The 23,195-nt window shown below is 50.5% G+C and overlaps 1 protein-coding gene across 1 annotated transcript in view; it reads right to left on the reverse strand.

Moving 5' to 3' along the window:
• Positions 1-23,195, reverse strand: part of LOC147112473 (uncharacterized) — a gene marked incomplete at its 5' end in the record, with an annotated part of 87,134 nt that overhangs the window by 31,569 nt on the left and 32,370 nt on the right. The window contains 11 exon segments of the mRNA XM_085998183.1: positions 5,245-5,359; positions 5,426-5,716; positions 6,076-6,955; positions 7,445-7,615; positions 8,520-8,706; positions 9,117-9,362; positions 9,364-9,462; positions 13,539-13,795; positions 16,402-16,516; positions 21,140-21,368; positions 21,577-21,867. Coding sequence (XP_085854309.1) covers positions 5,245-5,359; positions 5,426-5,716; positions 6,076-6,955; positions 7,445-7,615; positions 8,520-8,706; positions 9,117-9,362; positions 9,364-9,462; positions 13,539-13,795; positions 16,402-16,516; positions 21,140-21,368; positions 21,577-21,867 — 2,881 coding nt within the window.

Raw genomic sequence — 23,195 nt, forward strand, 5'->3', positions numbered from 1 at the left:
ACGGTCTGATTAACCATTATGCTGGATGGTTCTTGTGATGAAGTGTACATCAACTCCTGTTTTAGTGCACTAGGACCATGGGGAGTGGATGGTGACTCTTTCTTTATCATAGGCAATCGCCGATTAAAAGTCAACCACACAGACAGACACAGACACACAGCCAGACAGAGACACAGACAGACAGCCAGACACAGACAGACAGACACAGACACACAGACAGACACAGAGAGACAGACAGACACAGAGAGACAGACAGACACACAGACAGACAGGTACACAGACAGACAGACACACAGACAGACACACAGACAGACAGACACACACACAGCCAGACAGAGACACAGAGACACACAGACAGACACAGACATACTGACACACAGACAGATACAGACAGAGACACAGACAGACACATAGACACAGACAGACACAGACAGAGACAGACAGAGACAGACAGACAGACACACAGACAAACACACAGACAGACACACAGACAGACACACAGACAGACACACAGACAGATAGACAGAGACACAGACAGAGACACAGACAGAGACACAGACAGAGACACAGACAAACAGGCACACAGACACAGAGACACACAGACACAGAGACAGATAGACACAGAGACAGACAGACAGAGACACATAGACACACTCAGACACACAGACAGACACAGACACAGACAAAGACACACAGACACACAGACAGACACAGCCAGACAGAGACACAGACAGACAGACAGACACAGACAGACAGAGAGACAGAGAGACAGACAGACACAGAGAGACAGACAGACACAGAGAGACAGACAGACACACAGGCAGACAGGCACACAGACAGACAGAGACACAGTCACAGAGACACACAGACAGACACAGACATACAGACACACAGACAGAGACAGACAGAGACACAGACAGACACATAGACACATAGACAGAGACAGACAGACAGACAGAGACAGACAGAGACAGACAGAGACAGATAGAGACAGACACACAGACAGACACACAGACAGATAGACAGAGACACAGACAGAGACACAGATAGAGACACAGACAGAGACACAGACAGAGACACAGACAAACAGACACAGAGACACAGACACAGATAGACACAGACAGACACAGACAGACACAGACACGCAGACCCAGGCACACAGACAGAGACATAGACACAGACAGAGACACACAGACACACAGCCAGACAGACACAGACACAGACACAGACAAACACACACAGACACAGACAGGGACACTGACAGACACAGAGACAGACAGAGACAGACCGACAGACACACACTCAGAGAAACACAGACAGACACAGACAGACACACAGACTGAGACACAGACACAGACAGAGACACACAGACACTCAGCCACAGACACACAGACAGACACACAGACAGACACACAGACAGACACACAGACAGATAAATGAGACACAGACAGAGACACAGACAGAGACACAGACAAACAGACACACAGACACAGAGACACACAGACACAGAGACAGATAGACACAGAGACAGATAGACACAGAGACAGACAGACAGAGACACATAGACACACTCAGACACACAGACAGACACAGACACAGATAGACACAGACACAGGCACACAGACAGAGACATAGACACAGACAGGGACACACAGGCACACAGACAGACACACAGCCAGACAGACACAGAGACAGACACAGACAGTGACACAGACAGACACAGACAGAGACACAGACAGACAAACACACACAGACACAGAGACACAGACACAGACAGACACAGACAGACACAGACAGACAGAGACAGACAGAGACAGACACACTCAGACATACAGACAAACACAGACAGACAGACACAGACAGACACACAGACTGAGACACAGACACAGACAGAGACACAGACAGACAGCCACAGACACACAGCCAGACAGACACAGACACAGACAGACAAACAGACAGACACATAGACAGAGACAGACAGGCACAGGCAGAGACACAGACAGACAGAGACAGACACACAGACAGAAACACACAGAAACAGACACACACAGACACAGACAGAGACACAGGCAGACACACAGAAAGACACAGACAGAGACACACAGACAGACACAGACACAGGCAGACCCAGAGACAGACAGACAGACAGAACCACAGACAGACAGAAGCACACAGACACAGGCAGACAGACAGACAGAGACACACAGACAGACACAGACAGATAGACACACAGACAGACACAGACAGACAGGCAGAGAGACAGACAGAGACACAGACAGACACACAGACAGACACAGACAGACACAGAGACAGACAGATAAACAGACACATGGACACACAGACAGACACAGACAGACAGAAACACAGACACAGACAGACACAGAGACACAGACACAGACAGACACACAGACACAGACACACTCAGTCACACAGACACAGAAAGGCACAGACAGACACAGACAGGCACATACAGATACAGACACAGACAGACAGACACAGACTCAGACACACAGATAGACACAGACAAACACACAGACAGACACAGACAGACAGAAACACATAGACACAGACAGACACAGAGACACAGACACAGACAGACACACAGACACAGACAGAGACACACAGACACACGGAGTCACACAGACACAGAAAGGCACAGACAGACACAGACAGACACATACAGATAAAGACACAGACAGACAGACACAGACTCAGACACACAGAAGGACACACAGAGACACAGACAGACACAGAGACAGACAGACACACAGACAGACACAGACAAACAGAAACACACAGACACAGACAGACGTGGACTCAGACACACAGACAGACACAGACCCAAAGACAGACAGAGACACAGACTGACAGACACACAGACAGACAGAAACACACAGACGGACAGAGACACACAGACAGACAGAGACACAGACATTAAGAAACACACAGACAGAGACACAGACAGAGACACAGACAGAGACATAGACAGAGACACACAGGCAGAAACAGACACACAGTCAGACACAGGCAGACAAACATACACAGACAGACATAGACACAGACAGACACACATACACAGACAGACACAGGCTGGCAGACACAGACACACAGACAGACACACAGACACAGACATACAGACACACACAGACAGACAGACACACAGACAGACACAGATACAAACACACATACAGACACACAGAGAGACAGCGACAGACAGACACAGACAGACAGTGACAGGCAGACACAGAGATACAGAAACAGACACACAGACAGAGACACACTCAGACACACAGACAGACACAGACAGACACAGACAGTCGTACAGACACAGGCAGATACAGGCACAGAGACACAGACACACAGACACACACAGACAGACACAGACTCAGACACAGTCAGACACAGAGACAGGCAGACAAACACACAGACAGACACACACAGCAGACAGAGACACAGGCACACACAGACACAGACAGAGACACAGACAGAGACACACAGACACCAACAGAGACACACAGACACACTCAGGCACACAGACACACAGACAGACCAACACAGACAGACAGACACTGACATGAACAGGCACAGAGACACAGAGACAGAGACAGAGACAGACAGAGACACACAGGCAGAGAGAGACAGACACAGACTGACAGACACAGACAAACAGACACACACAGACAGACACAGGCACACAGACACAGGCACAGAGACACAGGCACAGAGACACAGACACACAGACAGAGACAGACAAGACACCGACACACAGACACAGACTGTCAGACACAGACAGACACACAGATACAGACAGAGACACAGACAGACACAGACAGACACACAGGCAGAGACAGACAGACAGACACAGGCACACATTCAGACACACAGACAGAGAGCGACACACAGACACAGACATACACACACAGACATAGACAGTCAGACAGACAGACAGACACAGACACACATACAGACACGCAGACAGACAGCGACAATCACAGACAGACAGTGACAGGCAGACACAGAGATACAGACACAGACAGGCAGAAACACACAGACACAGACAGACACACACGGAGAGACAGAATCACAGACAGAGACAGACACAGACACTCAACAGAGACACAGACAGACTCACAGACAGACAGAAACACACAGACAGACACACACAGACAGACAGACAGAATCACAGACAGACACAGACACACAGACGGACACAGATGGACACACAGACAGACAGAAACACACAGACACAGACAGACAGACACAGACAGACAGAGACAGACACAGAGACAGACAGAGAGACAGACAGACACAGAGACAGACAGACACAGAGAAACAGACAGACACAGCGAGACAGGCAGACACAGACAGAGACACAGACAGAGACACAGACAGAGACACACACAGACAGACACAGACACACAGACAGACACGGACTGACATGGACTCACAGACAGACAAACAGACACAGAGTCACAGACACAGACACAAACACACAGATACTAACACACAGACAGAGAGAGAGACACAGACACAGACAGACATACAGACACACACAGAGAGACAGACACAGAGAGAGAGAGACAGGGACATAGACAGAGACACAGACAGAGACACAGACAGAGACGCAGACAGACAGAGAGACACCGACAGACACAGACAGACACAGACAAACACAGACAAACACAGACAGACAGGCACAGAGAGACAGACAGAAACAGACAGAGACGCAGACAGACAGGGACACAGACAGACACAGACAGAGATAGACACAGACAGACAGAGACAGAGACACACCGACACAGACACAGACACACAGACAGACACACACAGACAGACACAGAGAGACAGACACAGAGAGACGGACACAGAGAGACGGACACAGAGAGACAGGCACAGAGAGACAGACAGAGACACAGACAGACAGAGGCAGACAGACAGACACACAGACAGACAGATTCAGAGACAGACAGACACACACACAGACAGACAGACACACAGACAGACAGACACACAGACACAGGCACAGACACACAGACAGACAGACAGAGAGACAGAGACAGACAGACACACAGGCACACCGACACAAACACACAGACACAGATGCACAGACAGAGACACACAGACAGACCCAGAGAGACAGACACAGAGACAGACACAGAGAGACAGACACAGAGAGACAGACACAGAGAGACAGACAGACACATACAGAGACACAGACAGACAGGGACACAGACAGACACAGACAGAGATAGACACACAGACAGACCCAGAGAGACAGACAGACACAGACAGAGACACAGAGAGACAGGAACACAGACAGACACAGACAGATATAGACACACAGACACAGAGAGACAGGCAGAGAGAGACAGACAGACACAGACAGAGACACAGAGAGACAGGGACACAGACAGACACAGACAGAGATGGACACACAGACACAGACAGACAGACACAGAGACACTGACAGACAGAGACAGAGACAGGCAGAGACACAGACACACAGACAGAGACACACAGACAGACACAGAGAGACAGACACAGAGAGACAGACACAGAGAGGCAGACACAGAGAGGCAGACACAGAGAGGCAGACACAGAGAGGCAGACACAGAGAGACAGGCACAGAGAGACAGGCACAGAGAGACAGACAGAGATACAGGCACAGAGAGACAGACAGAGAGACAGACAGAGATACAGACACACAGACACACAGGACAGACAGACACACAGAAAGACAGACACACAGAAAGACAGACACACAGAAAGACAGACACTCAGAAAGACAGACACAGGCACAGGCAGACACAGGCACAGACAGACAGAGGCAGACAGTGGCAGACACAGACAGACAGAGACAAACACAGACAGACACAGACAGACACAGACAGACACAGACAGACACAGACAGAAGCAGAGAGACAGACACAGAGAGACAGACACAGAGAGACAGACACAGAGAGACAGACAGACACATACAGAGACACAGACAGACAGGGACACAGAAAGTCACAGACAGAGATAGACACACAGACACAGAGAGACAGACACAGGGAGACAGACAGACAGAGACAGAGACAGGCAGAGACACAGACACACAGACAGAGACACACAGACAGACACAGAGAGACAGACACAGAGAGACAGGGACACAGACAGACACAGACAGAGATAGACACACAGACACAGACAGACAGACACAGAGACACTGACAGACAGAGACAGAGACAGGCAGAGACACAGACACACAGACAGAGACAGACAGACAGACACAGAGAGACAGACACAGAGAGGCAGACACAGAGAGGCAGACACAGAGAGACAGACACAGAGAGGCAGGCAGAGAGAGACAGGCACAGAGAGACAGGCACAGAGACACAGACAGAGATACAGACACACAGACACACAGGACAGACAGACACACAGAAAGACAGACACACAGAAAGACAGACACACAGAAAGACAGACACACAGAAAGACAGACAGACACAGAGACAGACAGACACAGAGCCAGACAGACACAGAGACAGACAGACACAGAGACAGACAGACAGAGAGACACAGGCACAGACACAGGCACACAGACACAGACAGACACAGACAGACACAGACAGACACAGACAGATACAGACAGACACAGACAAACAGACAGACACAGACAGACACAGACACACACAGAGAGACAGAAGCAGAGAGACAGACACAGAGAGACAGACACAGAGAGACAGACACAGAGAGACAGACAGACACATACAGTGACACAGAGAGACAGGGACACAGACAGACACAGACAGAGATAGACACACAGACACAGACAGACAGACACAGAGACACAGACAGACAGAGACACAGGCACACTGACACAGGCACAGAGACAGAGACACACAGACAGAGACAGAGAGACAGACACAGAGAGGCAGACACAGAGAGGCAGACACAGAGAGGCAGACACAGAGAGGCAGACACAGAGAGACAGACACAGAGAGACAGACACAGAGAGACAGAGACACAGAAAGACAGAGACACAGAAAGACAGACACACAGAAAGACAGACACACAGAAAGACAGACACACAGAAAGACAGACACACAGAAAGACAGACACACAGAAAGACAGACACACAGAAAGACAGACACTCAGACAGACAGACACAGACAGATACACAGACACAGGCACAGACACAGGCACAGACACAGGCACACAGACACAGGCACACAGACACAGGCACACAGACACAGGCATAGGCACAGACAGACACAGGCAGACACAGACACAGACCGATGCAGACAGAGGCAGACAGAGGCAGACAGAAGCAGACAGACACAGGCAGACACAGACAAACACAGGCAGACACAGACAGACACAGACAGACACAGAGACAGACACAGAGAGACAGACACACAGACATAGAGACCGACACAGAGACAGACACAGAGAGACAGACACAGACAGACAGACACAGACAGACACAGAGACAGACAGATACACAGACACAGACAGACACAGACAGAGATAGAGACACAGACAGAGACAGAGACAGACAGAGACAGACAGACACAGACAGACACAGAGAGAGACTGACAGAGAGAGAGACTGACAGAGAGAGAGACAGAGACTGACACAGAGAGAGACACAGAGAGACACACACAGAGACAGACAGAGACAGACAGATACAGAGACAGACAGACACAGAGACAGAAACAGAGAGACAGACAGACAGACAGAGAGAGACAGGCAGACAGACAGAGAGAGACAGGCAGACAGACACAGCGAGACAGGCAGACACAGACAGAGACACATCAAAGACACACACAGAGACACAGAGACACACACACAGACAGACACAGACACACAGACAGACACGGACTGACATGGACTCACAGACAGACAAACAGACACAGAGTCACAGACAGAGAGAGAGACAAAGACACAGACAGACAGAGACACAGACAAACACAGACACACACAGACAGACAGAGACACACAGACAGACAGACAGAGAGACAGACGCAGCAAGACAGACGCAGCGAGACAGACACAGCGAGACAGTCACAGCGAGACAGACACAGCGAGACAGACACAGCGAGACAGACACAGCGAGACAGACACAGAGAGACAGACACAGAGAGACAGACAGTCACACACAGAGACACAGACAGACACAGGCAGGCAGAGATACAGACAGAGATAGACACACAGACACAGACAGTGATAGACACACAGACACAGACAGACACAGAGACACAGAGAGACAGGGACAGAGACAGACAGAGACACAAGCACACAGACACACAGACAGACACAGAGAGACAGACACAGAGAGACAGACACAGAGAGACAGACACAGAGAGACAGACACAGAGAGACAGACACACAGAAAGACAGACACACAGAAAGACAGACACACAGAAAGTCAGACACACAGAAAGAAAGACACACAGAAAGACAGACACACAGAAAGACAGACAGACACAGGCACAGACACAAAAGCACAGGCACAGACAGACACAGACAGACACAGACAGACACAGACAGACAGACAGAGGCAGAGAGAGGCAGACAGACACAGACAGACACATCAGACACATCAGACACATACACACAGAGAGACAGACACAGAGCGACAGATGCAGAGAGACAGACGCAGAGAGACAGACAGACACAGACAGAGACACAGACAGACAGGGACACAGACAGAGGCACAGACAGACAGAGACATAGACAGAGATAGACACACAGACACAGACAGACACAGAGACACAGGCAGACAGAGACAGAGACAGACAGATACAGACACACCGACACAGACACAGACAGAGACACACAGACAGACAGACACAGACAGACACACACAGACAGACACACACAGACAGACACACACAGACAGGCACAGAGAGACAGACAGAGACACAGACAGACAGAAGCAGACAGACAGACACACAGAAAGACAGACACACAGAAAGACAGGCACACAGACAGACACACAGACAGAGGCACAGACACAGGCACACAGACACAGGCACAGAGACACAGGCATAGGCACAGACACAAACACAGACAGACACAGACCGACACAGACAGAGACAGACAAAGGCAGACAGAGGCAGACAGAGGCAGACAGAGGCAGACAGAGGCAGACAGACAGACACAGACAAACATAGACAGGCACAGATAGGCACAGAGACAGACACAGAGAGACAGATGCAGACAGGCAGAGACACAGACACACAGACATAGAGACAGACACAGAGACAGACACAGAGAGACAGACACAGAGAGACAGACACAGAGAGACAGATACACAGACACAGACAGAGACAGACACAGACAGAGATAGAGACACAGAAAGAGACAGAGACAGACACAGACAGAGACGGAGACAGACAGAGACAGAGACTGACACAGAGAGAGACAGAGCCTGACACAGAGAGAGACACAGAGAGAGACACACACAGACAGAGACTGACAGAGACAGACAGACACACACACAGACAGAGACACACACAGAGAGACAGACAGATACAGAGACACAGACAGACAGAGATAGACACACAGACACAGAGAGACAGACACAGACAGAGACACAGAGAGACAGGGACACAGAGAGACACAGACAGAGATAGACACACAGACACAGACAGACAGACACAGGGACACAGACAGAGACAGAGACACAGACAGAGACACAGACACACAGACAGAGACACACAGACAGAGACACACAGACAGAGACACACAGACAGACACAGAGAGGCAGACACAGAGGCAGACACAGAGGCAGACACAGAGAGGCAGGCACAGAGAGACAGGCACAGAGAGACAGGCACAGAGAGACAGGCACAGAGAGACAGACAGAGACACAGAAAGACAGAGACACTGAAGGACAGACACACAGAAAGACAGACACAGAAAGACAGACACACAGAAAGACAGACACACAGAAAGACAGACACACAGAAAGACAGACACACAGACACAGGCACAGACACAGACACACAAACAGGCACAGAGAGACACAGACAGACAGAGGCAGAGAGAGAGAGAGAGACAGACAGACACAGACAGACACATCAGACAGACAGGGGCACAGACAGAGACACAGACAGACAGGGACACAGACAGAGACACAGACAGAGATAGACACACAGACAGACACAGAGACACAGACAGACAGAAACAGAGACAGACATAGACACAGACACACCGACACACAGACACAGACAGAGACACACAGACAGACACACACAGAGAGACAGTCACAGAGAGGCAGGCACAGAGAGATGGGCACAGAGACACGGACAGACAAAAGCAGACAGACAGACACACAGACGCACAGAAAGACAGACGCACAGAAAGACAGACACACAGAAAGACAGACACACAGAAAGACAGACACATGGAAAGACAGACACACGGAAAGACAGACACACGGAAAGACAGACACACGGAAAGACAGACACACGGAAAGACAGACACACGGAAAGACAGACACACGGAAAGACAGACACACGGAAAGACAGACACACGGAAAGACAGACAGACAGACACACAGACACAGGCACAGGCACAGACACAGGCACACAAACACAGGCACAGACAGACACAGACAGACACAGACAGACAGAGGCAGAGAGAGGCAGACAGACAGACACAGACAGACACATCAGACACAGACACACAGAGAGACAGACACAGAGCGATAGATGCAGAGAGACAGATGCAGAGAGACAGACAGACACAGACAGAGACACAGACAGACAGGGACACAGACAGAGACACAGACAGACAGAGACATAGACAGACAGAGACACACAGACACAGACAGACACAGAGGCACAGGCAGACAGAGACAGAGACAGACATAGACACAGACACACCGACACAGACACACAGACACAGACAGAGACACACAGACAGACACACACAGACAGACAGAGAGACAGACACAGAGAGACAGACACAGGGAGACAGGCACAGAGAGACAGACAGGGACACAGACAGGCAGAAGCAGACAGACAGACACACAGAAAGACAGACACACAGAAAGACAGCCACACAGACACAGGCACACAGACACGGGCACACAGACACAGGCACACAGACACAGGCACACAGACACAAACACAGACAGACATAGACCGACACAGACAGAGGCAGATAGAGGCAGACAGAGGCAGACAGAGGCAGACACAGACAAACAGAGACAGGCACAGACAGGCACAGAGACAGACACAGAGAGACACACACAGACAGGCAGAGACACAGACACACAGGCACAGAGACAGACACAGAGAGATAGACAGACAGAGACACAGACAGAGACACAGATAGACACACACACAGACAGACACAGACACACAGACAGACACGGACTGACATGACTCACAGACAAACAGAGACAGGCAGAGACACAGACACAAAAACACAGATACAAACACACAGATACAAACACACAGACAGAGAGAGAGAGACACAGCCACAGACAGACATACAGACACAGAGAGACAGAGACAGGGACATGGACAGAGACACAGACAGAGACGCAGACAGAGACGCAGACAGAGACGCAGACAGAGACACAGACAGAGACACAGACAGACACAGACAGACACAGACAGACAGACAGACAGACACAGACAAACACAGACAATCCCACACACAGACACAGACAGACACAGACAGACACAGACAGACACAGACACACAGAGAGACACAGAGACAGACAGAAACAGACAGAAACAGACAGAGATGCAGACAGACAGGGGCACAGACAGACACAGACTGAGATAGACACACAGACACAGACAGACAGACACAGAGACACAGACAGACACAGAGACAGACAGACACACACAGAGAGACAGACATAGAGAGACAGACACAGAGAGACAGACACAGAGAGACAGGCACAGAGAGACAGGCACAGAGAGACAGGCACAGAGAGACAGACAGACGCACAGACAGACAGACACACAGAAAGACAGACACACAGAAAGACAGACAGACAGACACACAGACAGACACACAGACAGACGGACACACAGACAGACACAGAGAGACAGACACAGAGAGACAGACACAGAGAGACAGACACAGAGAGACAGACACACAGACAGACACACAGACAGACAGACACACAGAAAGACAGACACACAGACAGACAGACACACAGACAGACACACAGACAGACAGACACACAGACACACAGACAGACAGACACACAGACAGACAGACAGACAGGCACAGACACAGGCACACAGACACAGGCACACAGACACAAGCACACAGACACACAGACACAGGCACACAGGCACAGGCAGACACGGGCACAGGCAGACACAGACACAGGCTCACAGACACAGACAGACACAGACAGTGGCAGACAGACAGACACAGACAGAGAGACAGACAGACACAGACAGACACAGACAGACACAGACAGACACAGAGACAGAAGCAGAGAGACACAGACAGACACAGACAGACAGAGAGACAGAAGCATAGAGACAGACACAGTGAGACAGACACAGTGAGACAGACACAGAGAGACAGACACAGAGAGACAGACCGACACATACAGAGACACAGACAGACAGAGACACAGACAGAGATAGACACACAGACACAGAGAGACAGACACAGACAGAGACACAGAGAGACAGGGTCACAGACAGAGATAGACACACAGACAGAGACAGACAGACACAGAAACACAGACACAGACACACAGACAGAGACACACAGACAGACACAGAGAGACAGACACAGAGAGACAGACACAGAGAGACAGACACAGAGAGACAGACACACAGACAGACACACAGACAGACAGACACACAGACAGACACACAGACAGACACACAGACACAGGCACAGACAGACACAGACAGACACAGACAGACACAGACAGACACAGAGAGACACAGAGAGACAGACGCAGAGAGACAGACACAGAGAGACAGACACAGAGAGACAGACACACAGACAGACACACAGACAGACAGACAGACAGACACTCAGACAGACACTCAGACAGAGGCAGACAGTGGCAGACAGACAGACACAGACAGACACAGACACACAGAGAGACAGAGAGACAGACGCAGAGAGACAGACACAGAGAGACAGACACAGAGAGACAGACACAGAGAGACAGACACAGAGAGACAGACACAGAGAGACAGACAGTCACATACAGAGACACAGACAGACACAGGCAGGCAGAGATACAGAAAGAGATAGACACACAGACACAGACAGAGATAGACACACAGACACAGACAGACACAGAGACACAGAGAGACAGGGACAGAGACAGACAGAGACACAAGCACACAGACACACAGGCAGACACAGAGAGACAGACACAGAGAGACAGACACAGAGAGACAGACACAGAGAGACAGACACACAGAAAGACAGACACACAGAAAGACAGACACACAGAAAGACAGACACACAGAAAGTCAGACACAGAGACAGACAGACAGACACAGGCACAGACACAAAAGCACAGGCACAGTCAGACACAGACAGACACAGACAGACACAGACAGACAGACAGAGGCAGAGAGAGGCAGACAGACACAGACAGACACATCAGACACATCAGACACATACACACAGAGAGACAGACACAGAGCGACAGATGCAGAGAGACAGACGCAGAGAGACAGACAGACACAGACAGAGACACAGACAGACAGGGACACAGACAGAGGCACAGACAGACAGAGACATAGACAGAGATAGACACACAGACACAGACAGACACAGAGACACAGGCAGACAGAGACAGAGACAGACAGACACACACAGACACACCGACACAGACACAGACAGAGACACACAGACAGACAGACACAGACAGACACACACAGAAGACACACACAGACAGACACACACAGACAGGCACAGAGAGACAGACAGAGACACAGACAGACAGAAGCAGACAGACAGACACACAGAAAGACAGACACAAAGAAAGACAGGCACACAGACAGACACACAGACACAGGCACAGACACAGGCACACAGACACAGGCACAGAGACACAGGCATAGGCACAGACACAGACACAGACAGACACAGACCGACACAGACAGAGACAGACAAAGGCAGACAGAGGCAGACAGAGGCAGACAGAGGCAGACAGACAGACACAGACAAACATAGACAGGCACAGATAGGCACAGAGACAGACACAGAGAGACAGATGCAGACAGGCAGAGACACAGACACACAGACATAGAGACAGACACAGAGACAGACACAGAGAGACAGACACAGAGAGACAGACACAGAGAGACAGATACACAGACACAGACAGAGACAGACACAGACAGAGATAGAGACACAGAAAGAGACAGAGACAGACACAGACAGAGACAGAGACAGACAGAGACAGAGACTGACACAGAGAGAGACAGAGCCTGACACAGAGAGAGACACTGAGAGAGACACACACAGACAGAGACTGACAGAGACAGACAGACACACACACAGACAGAGACACACACAGAGAGACAGACAGATACAGAGACACAGACAGACAGAGATAGACACACAGACACAGAGAGACAGACACAGACAGAGACACAGAGAGACAGGGACACAGAGAGACACAGACAGAGATAGACACACAGACACAGACAGACAGACACAGGGACACAGACAGAGACAGAGACACAGACAGAGACACAGACACACAGACACAGACACACAGACAGAGACACACAGACAGAGACACACAGACAGAGACACACAGACAGACACAGAGAGGCAGACACAGAGGCAGACACAGAGGCAGACACAGAGAGGCAGGCACAGAGAGACAGGCACAGAGAGACAGGCACAGAGAGACAGACAGAGACACAGAAAGACAGAGACACTGAAAGACAGACACACAGAAAGACAGACACAGAAAGACAGACACACAGAAAGACAGACACACAGAAAGACAGACACACAGAAAGACAGACACACAGACACAGGCACAGACACAGACACACAAACAGGCACAGAGAGACACAGACAGACAGAGGCAGAGAGAGAGAGAGAGACAGACAGACACAGACAGACACATCAGACAGACAGGGGCACAGACAGAGACACAGACAGACAGGGACACAGACAGAGACACAGACAGAGATAGACACACAGACAGACACAGAGACACAGACAGACAGAAACAGAGACAGACATAGACACAGACACACCGACACACAGACACAGACAGAGACACACAGACAGACACACACAGAGAGACAGTCACAGAGAGGCAGGCACAGAGAGACGGGCACAGAGACACGGACAGACAAAAGCAGACAGACAGACACACAGACAGACGCACAGAAATGCAGACGCACAGAAAGACAGATGCACAGAAAGACAGACACACAGATAGACAGACACACAGATAGACAGACACACAGAAAGACAGACACACAGAAAGACAGACACACAGAAAGACAGACACACAGAAAGACAGACACACAGAAAGACAGACACGCAGAAAGACAGACACGCAGAAAGACAGACACTCAGACAGACAGACACTCAGACAGACAGACACAGACAGATACACAGTCACAGGCACACAGACACAGGCACAGACACAGGCACACAGACACAGGCACACAGACACAGGCACACAGACACAGGCACACAGACACAGGCACACAGACACAGGCATAGGCGCAGACAGACACAGACAGGCACAGACACAGACCGACACAGACCGACGCAGACAGAGGCAGACAGAGGCAGACAGAAGCAGACAGACACAGACAGACACAGACTGACACAGACAAGCACAGGCAGACACAGACGGACACAGAGACAGACACAGAGAGACAGACACACAGACATAGAGACCGACACAGAGACAGACACAGAGAGACAGACACAGACAGACAGACACAGACAGACAGACACAGAGACAGACAGATACACAGACACAGACAGAGATAGAGACACAGACAGAGACAGAGACAGACAGAGACAGACAGACACAGACACAGACAGACACAGACAGAGACAGACACAGACAGAGACAGACACAGAGAGAGACAGACAGAGAGAGAGACAGAGACTGACACAGAGAGAGACACAGAGAGACACACACAGAGACAGACAGACACAGAGACAGACAGACACAGAGACAGACAGACACAGAGACAGACAGACACAGAGACAGACAGACACAGAGACAGACAGACACAGAGAGACAGACAGACAGACAGAGAGAGACAGGCAGACAGACAGAGAGAGACAGGCAGACAGACACAGAGAGACAGGCAGACACAGACAGAGACACATCAAAGACACAGACAGAGACACAGAGACACACACACAGACAGACACAGACACACAGACAGACACGGACTGACATGGACTCACAGACAGACAAACAGACACAGAGTCACAGACACAGACACAAACACACAGACAGAGAGAGAGACAAAGATACAGACAGACAGAGACACAGACAAACACAGACACACACAGACAGACAGAGACACACAGACAGACACACAGACAGACAGAGAGACAGATGCAGCGAGACAGACGCAGCGAGACAGACGCAGCGAGACAGGCACAGCGAGACAGGCACAGCGAGACAGGCACAGCGAGACAGACACAGCGAGACAGACACAGCGAGACAGACACAGCGAGACAGACACAGCGAGACAGACACAGCGAGACAGACACAGACACAGCGAGACAGACACAGAGAGACAGACACAGAGAGACAGACACAGAGAGACAGACAGACACATACAGGGACAAAGACAGACACAGCGAGACAGAGACAGCGAGACAAACACAGCGAGACAGACACAGAGAGGCAGCCACAGAAAGACAGACACACAGAAAGACAGACACACAGAAAGACAGACACACAGAAAGACAGACAAACAAAGACAGACACACAGAAAGACAGACACACAGAAAGACAGACACACAGAAAGACAGACACACAGAAAGACAGACACACAGAAAGACAGACACATGGAAAGACAGACACAGAGACAGACAGACACAGAGACAGACAGACACACAGACACAGGCACACAACACAGACACAGACAGACACAGACAGACACAGACAGACACATCAGACACATCAGACACAGACACACAGAGAGACAGAGTGACAGAGTGACAGAGTGACAGAGAGACAGAGCGACAGACTCGGAGAGACAGACGCAGAGAGACAGACGCAGAGAGACAGACGCAGAGAGACAGACGCAGAGAGACAGACGCAGAGAGACAGATGCAGAGAGACAGGCGCAGAGAGACAGACGCAGAGAGACAGACAGACACAGTCAGAGACACAGACAGACAGAGACACAGTCAGAGACACAGTCAGAGACACAGTCAGAGACACAGTCAGAGACACAGTCACAGACACAGACAGAGACACAGACAGAGACACAGATAGACACACAGATAGACACACAGATAGACACACAGATAGACAGAGACACAGAGGCAGACAGATACAGAGAGAGAGATACGGAGAGACAGACACAGAGTGACAGGTACAGAGAGACAGACACAGACAGAGACACAGACAGAGACACAGACAGAGACACAGACCGAGGCAGAGACAGAGACACAGAGACACAGACAGAGACAGACACAGACAGAGACACAGACAGAGACACAGACAGACACATACACAGACAGACACAGACACAGACAGACACAGACACACAGACAGACACAGACTGACATGGACTCACAGCCAAACAGACACAGGCAGAGACACAGACACAAACACACAGATACAAACACACAGATACAAACACATAGACAGTGAGAGAGACACAGACACAGACAGACATACAGACACAGAGAGGCAGACACAGGGAGACAGAGACAGGGACATGGACAGAGACACAGACAGAGACGCAGACAGAGACACAGACAGAGAGACAGACACAGAGAGACACAGACAGAGACACAGACAGACACAGACAAACACAGACAGACACAGACAGAGACAGACACAGACAGACAGAGAGACACAGAGAGACAGACAGAAACAGACAGAGATGCAGACAGACAGGGACACAGACAGACACAGACTGAGATAGACACACAGGCAGAGACACAGACAGGCACAGAGACAGAGACAGACAGAGACACAGGCAAACCGACACAGACACACAGACACACAGACAGACACACACAGAGAGACAGACATAGAGAGACAGACACAGAGAGACAGGCACAGAGAGACAGGCACAGAGAGACAGACAGAGACACAGACAGACAGAGGCAGACAGACAGACACACAGACTGACAGGCACACAGAAAGACAGACACACAGAAAGACAGACACACAGAAAGAGAGACACCCAGACAGACAGACACAGACAGACACACACACAGACAGACACACACACACAGACAGACACACACACAGACAGACACACACACAGACAGACACACACACAGGCAGACACACACACAGACAGACACAGGCACAGGCACAGGCACACAGACACAGGCACAGGCAGACACAGGCAGACAGACACAGACACCGACAGACACAGACACAGACAGTGGCAGACAGACAGACACAGACAGACACAGAAACACAGAGAGACAGAAGCAGAGAGACAGACACAGTGAGACAGACACAGAGAGACAGACACAGAGAGAGACAGACAGATACAGAGACACAGACAGACAGAGACACAGACAGACAGAGACACAGACAGACAGAGACACAGACAGACAGAGACACAGACAGAGATAAACACACAGACACAGAGAGACAGACACAGACAGAGACACAGAGAGACAGGGACAGAGAGAGACACAGACAGAGATAGACACACAGACACAGACAGAGACACAGACACACAGACAGAGACACACAGAGACAGACACAGAGAGACAGACACAGAGAGGCAGACACAGAGGGGCAGACACAGAGAGGGAGACACAGAGAGGCAGACACAGAGAGGCAGACACAGAGAGGCAGACACAGAGAGGCAGGCACAGAGAGGCAGGCACAGAGAGGCAGACACAGCGAGACAGACACAGCGAGACAGACACAGCGAGACAGACACAGCGAGACAGACACAGCGAGACAGACACAGCGAGACAGGCACAGCGAGACAGACACAGCGAGACAGGCACAGCGAGACAGGCACAGCGAGACAGGCACAGCGAGACAGGCACAGCAAGACAGACACAGAGAGACAGACACAGAGAGACAGACACAGAGAGACAGACACAGAGAGACAGACACACGGAAAGACGGACACAGAAAGTCAGACACACAGAAAGTCAGACACACGGAAAGACAGACACACGGAAAGACAGACACACGGAAAGACAGACACACGGAAAGACAGACACACGGAAAGACAGACACACGGAAAGACAGACACACGGAAAGACAGACACACGGAAAGACAGACACACGGAAAGACAGACAGACAGACAGACAGACACAGGCACAGGCACAGACACAGGCACACAAACACAGGCACAGACAGACACAGACAGACACAGACAGACAGAGGCAGAGAGAGGCAGACAGACAGACACAGACAGACACATCAGACACATCAGACACAGACACACAGAGAGACAGACACAGAGCGATAGATGCAGAGAGACAGATGCAGAGAGACAGACAGACACAGACAGAGACACAGACAGACAGGGACACAGACAGAGACACAGACAGACACAGAGACACAGGCAGACAGAGACAGAGACAGACATAGACACAGACACACCAACACAGACACACAGACACAGACAGAGACACACAGACAGACACACACAGACAGACAGACAGACAGACAGAGAGACAGACACAGAGAGACAGACACAGGGAGACAGGCACAGAGAGACAGACAGAGACACAGACAGACAGAAGCAGACAGACAGACACACAGAAAGACAGACACACAGAAAGACAGCCACACAGACACAGGCACACAGACACAGGCACACAGACACAGGCACACAGACAGAGACACAGACACAAACACAGACAGACATAGATCGACACAGACAGAGGCAGATGGAGGCAGACAGAGGCAAACAGAGACAGGCACAGACAGGCACAGAGACAGACACAGAGAGACACACACAGACAGGCAGAGACACAGACACACAGACATAGAGACAGGCACAGAGAGATAGACAGACAGAGACACAGACAGAGACACAGATAGACACACACACAGACAGACACAGACACACAGACAGACACGGACTGACATGGACTCACAGACAAACAGACACAGGCAGAGACACAGACACAAAAACACAGATACAAACACACAGATACAAACACACAGACAGAGAGAGAGAGACACAGCCACAGACAGACATACAGACACAAAGAGACAGAGACAGGGACATGGACAGAGACACAGACAGAGACGCAGACAGAGACGCAGACAGAGACACAGGCAGAGACACAGACAGACACAGACACAGACAGACAGACACAGACAGACACAGACAGACAGACACAGACAAACACAGACAAACACAGACAGACACAGACAGAGACACAGACAGACACAGACAGACACAGACACACAGAGAGACACAGAGACAGACAGAAACAGACAGAGATGCAGACAGACAGGGGCACAGACAGACACAGACTGAGATAGACACACAGACACAGACAGACAGACACAGAGACACAGACAGACACAGAGACAGACACACACAGAGAGACAGACATAGAGAAACAGACACAGAGAGACAGGCACAGAGAGACAGGCACAGAGAGACAGGCACAGAGAGACAGACAGACAGACGCACAGACAGACAGACACACAGAAAGACAGACACACAGAAAGACAGACAGACAGACACACAGACAGACACACAGACAGACAGACACACAGACAGACACAGAGAGACAGACACAGAGAGACAGACACAGAGAGACAGACACAGAGAGACAGACACAGAGAGACAGACACACAGACACACAGACAGACAGACACACAGACAGACAGACACACAGGCACAGACACAGGCACACAGACACAGGCACACAGGCACACAGACACAGGCACAGGCAGACACAGGCACAGGCAGACACAGGCACAGGCAGACACAGGCACAGACAGACACAGACAGACACAGACAGACAGAGAGACAGAAGCAGAGAGACACAGACAGACACAGACAAACAGAGAGACAGAAGCAGAGAGACAGACACAGTGAGACAGACACAGTGAGACAGACACAGAGAGACAGACACAGAGAGACAGACAGACACATACAGAGACACAGACAGACAGAGACACAGACAGAGATAGACACACAGACACAGAGAGACAGACACAGACAGAGACACAGAGAGACAGGGTCACAGACAGACACAGACAGAGATAGACACACAGACAGAGACAGACAGGCACAGAAACACAGACACAGACACAGACACACAGACAGAGACACACAGACAGACACAGAGAGACAGACAAAGAGAGACAGACACAGAGAGACAGACACAGAGAGACAGACACAGAGAGACAGACACAGAGAGACAGACACAGAGAGACAGACACACAGACAGACACACAGACAGACAGACACACAGACAGACAGACACACAGACAGACAGACAGACGCACAGACAGACACACAGACAGACAGACACAGACAGACAGACACACAGACACACAGACACACAGACACAGGCACAGAGACACAGACACAGACAGACACAGACAGACACAGACAGACACAGACAGACGCAGAGAGACAGACACAGAGAGACAGACACAGAGAGACAGACACAGAGAGACAGACACAGAGAGGCAGGCACACAGACAGACACACAGACAGACAGACAGACAGACACTCAGACAGACACTCAGACAGAGGCAGACAGTGGCAGACAGACAGACACAGACAGACACATACACACAGAGAGACAGAGAGACAGACGCAGAGAGACAGACACAGAGAGACAGACACAGAGAGACAGACACAGAGAGACAGACAGTCAGATACAGAGACACAGACAGACACAGGCAGGCAGAGATACAGACAGAGATAGACACACAGACACAGACAGAGATAGACACACAGACACAGAGACACACAGGCACAGACACAGGCACACAGACACAGGCACACAGACACAGGCACACAGGCACAGGCAGACACAGGCACAGGCAGACACCGGCACAGGCAGGCACAGGCACACAGACACAGACAGACACAGACAGACACAGACAGTGGCAGACAGACAGACAGACAGACACAGACAGACACAGACAGACACAGACAGACAGAGAGACAGAAGCAGAGAGACACAGACAGACACAGACAGACAGAGAGACAGAAGCAGAGAGACAGACACAGTGAGACAGACACAGTGAGACAGACACAGAGAGACAGACACAGAGAGACAGACAGACACATACAGAGACACAGACAGACAGAGACACAGACAGAGATAGACACACAGACACAGAGAGACAGACACAGACAGAGACACAGAGAGACAGGGTCACAGACAGACACAGATGGAGATAGACACACAGACAGAGACAGACAGGCACAGAAACACAGACACAGACACACAGACAGAGAAACACAGACAGACACAGAGAGACAGGCACAGAGAGACAGACACACGGAAAGATGGACACAGAAAGTCAGACACACAGAAAGTCAGACACACGGAAAGACAGACACACGGAAAGACAGACACACGGAAAGACAGACACATGGAAAGACAGACACACGGAAAGACAGACACACGGAAAGACAGACACACAGAAAGACAGACAGACAGACAGACACAGGCACAGGCACAGGCACAGGCACACAAACACAGGCACAGACAGACACAGACAGACACAGACAGACAGAGGCAGAGAGAGGCAGAGAGAGGCAGACAGACAGACACAGACAGACAGACAGACACAAACAGACACATCAGACACATCAGACACAGACACACAGAGAGACAGACACAGAGCGATAGATGCAGAGAGACAGATGCAGAGAGACAGACAGACACAGACAGAGACACAGACAGACAGGGACACAGACAGAGACACAGACAGACACAGAGACACAGGCAGACAGAGACAGAGACAGACATAGACACAGACACACCGACACAGACACACAGACACAGACAGAGACACACAGACAGACACACACAGACAGACAGA

Source organism: Somniosus microcephalus, chromosome 9 (assembly GCF_052327205.1).
Source record: "Somniosus microcephalus isolate GS21.2 chromosome 9, FLI_Smic_1.0, whole genome shotgun sequence".
Lineage (NCBI taxonomy): Eukaryota > Metazoa > Chordata > Chondrichthyes > Squaliformes > Somniosidae > Somniosus > Somniosus microcephalus.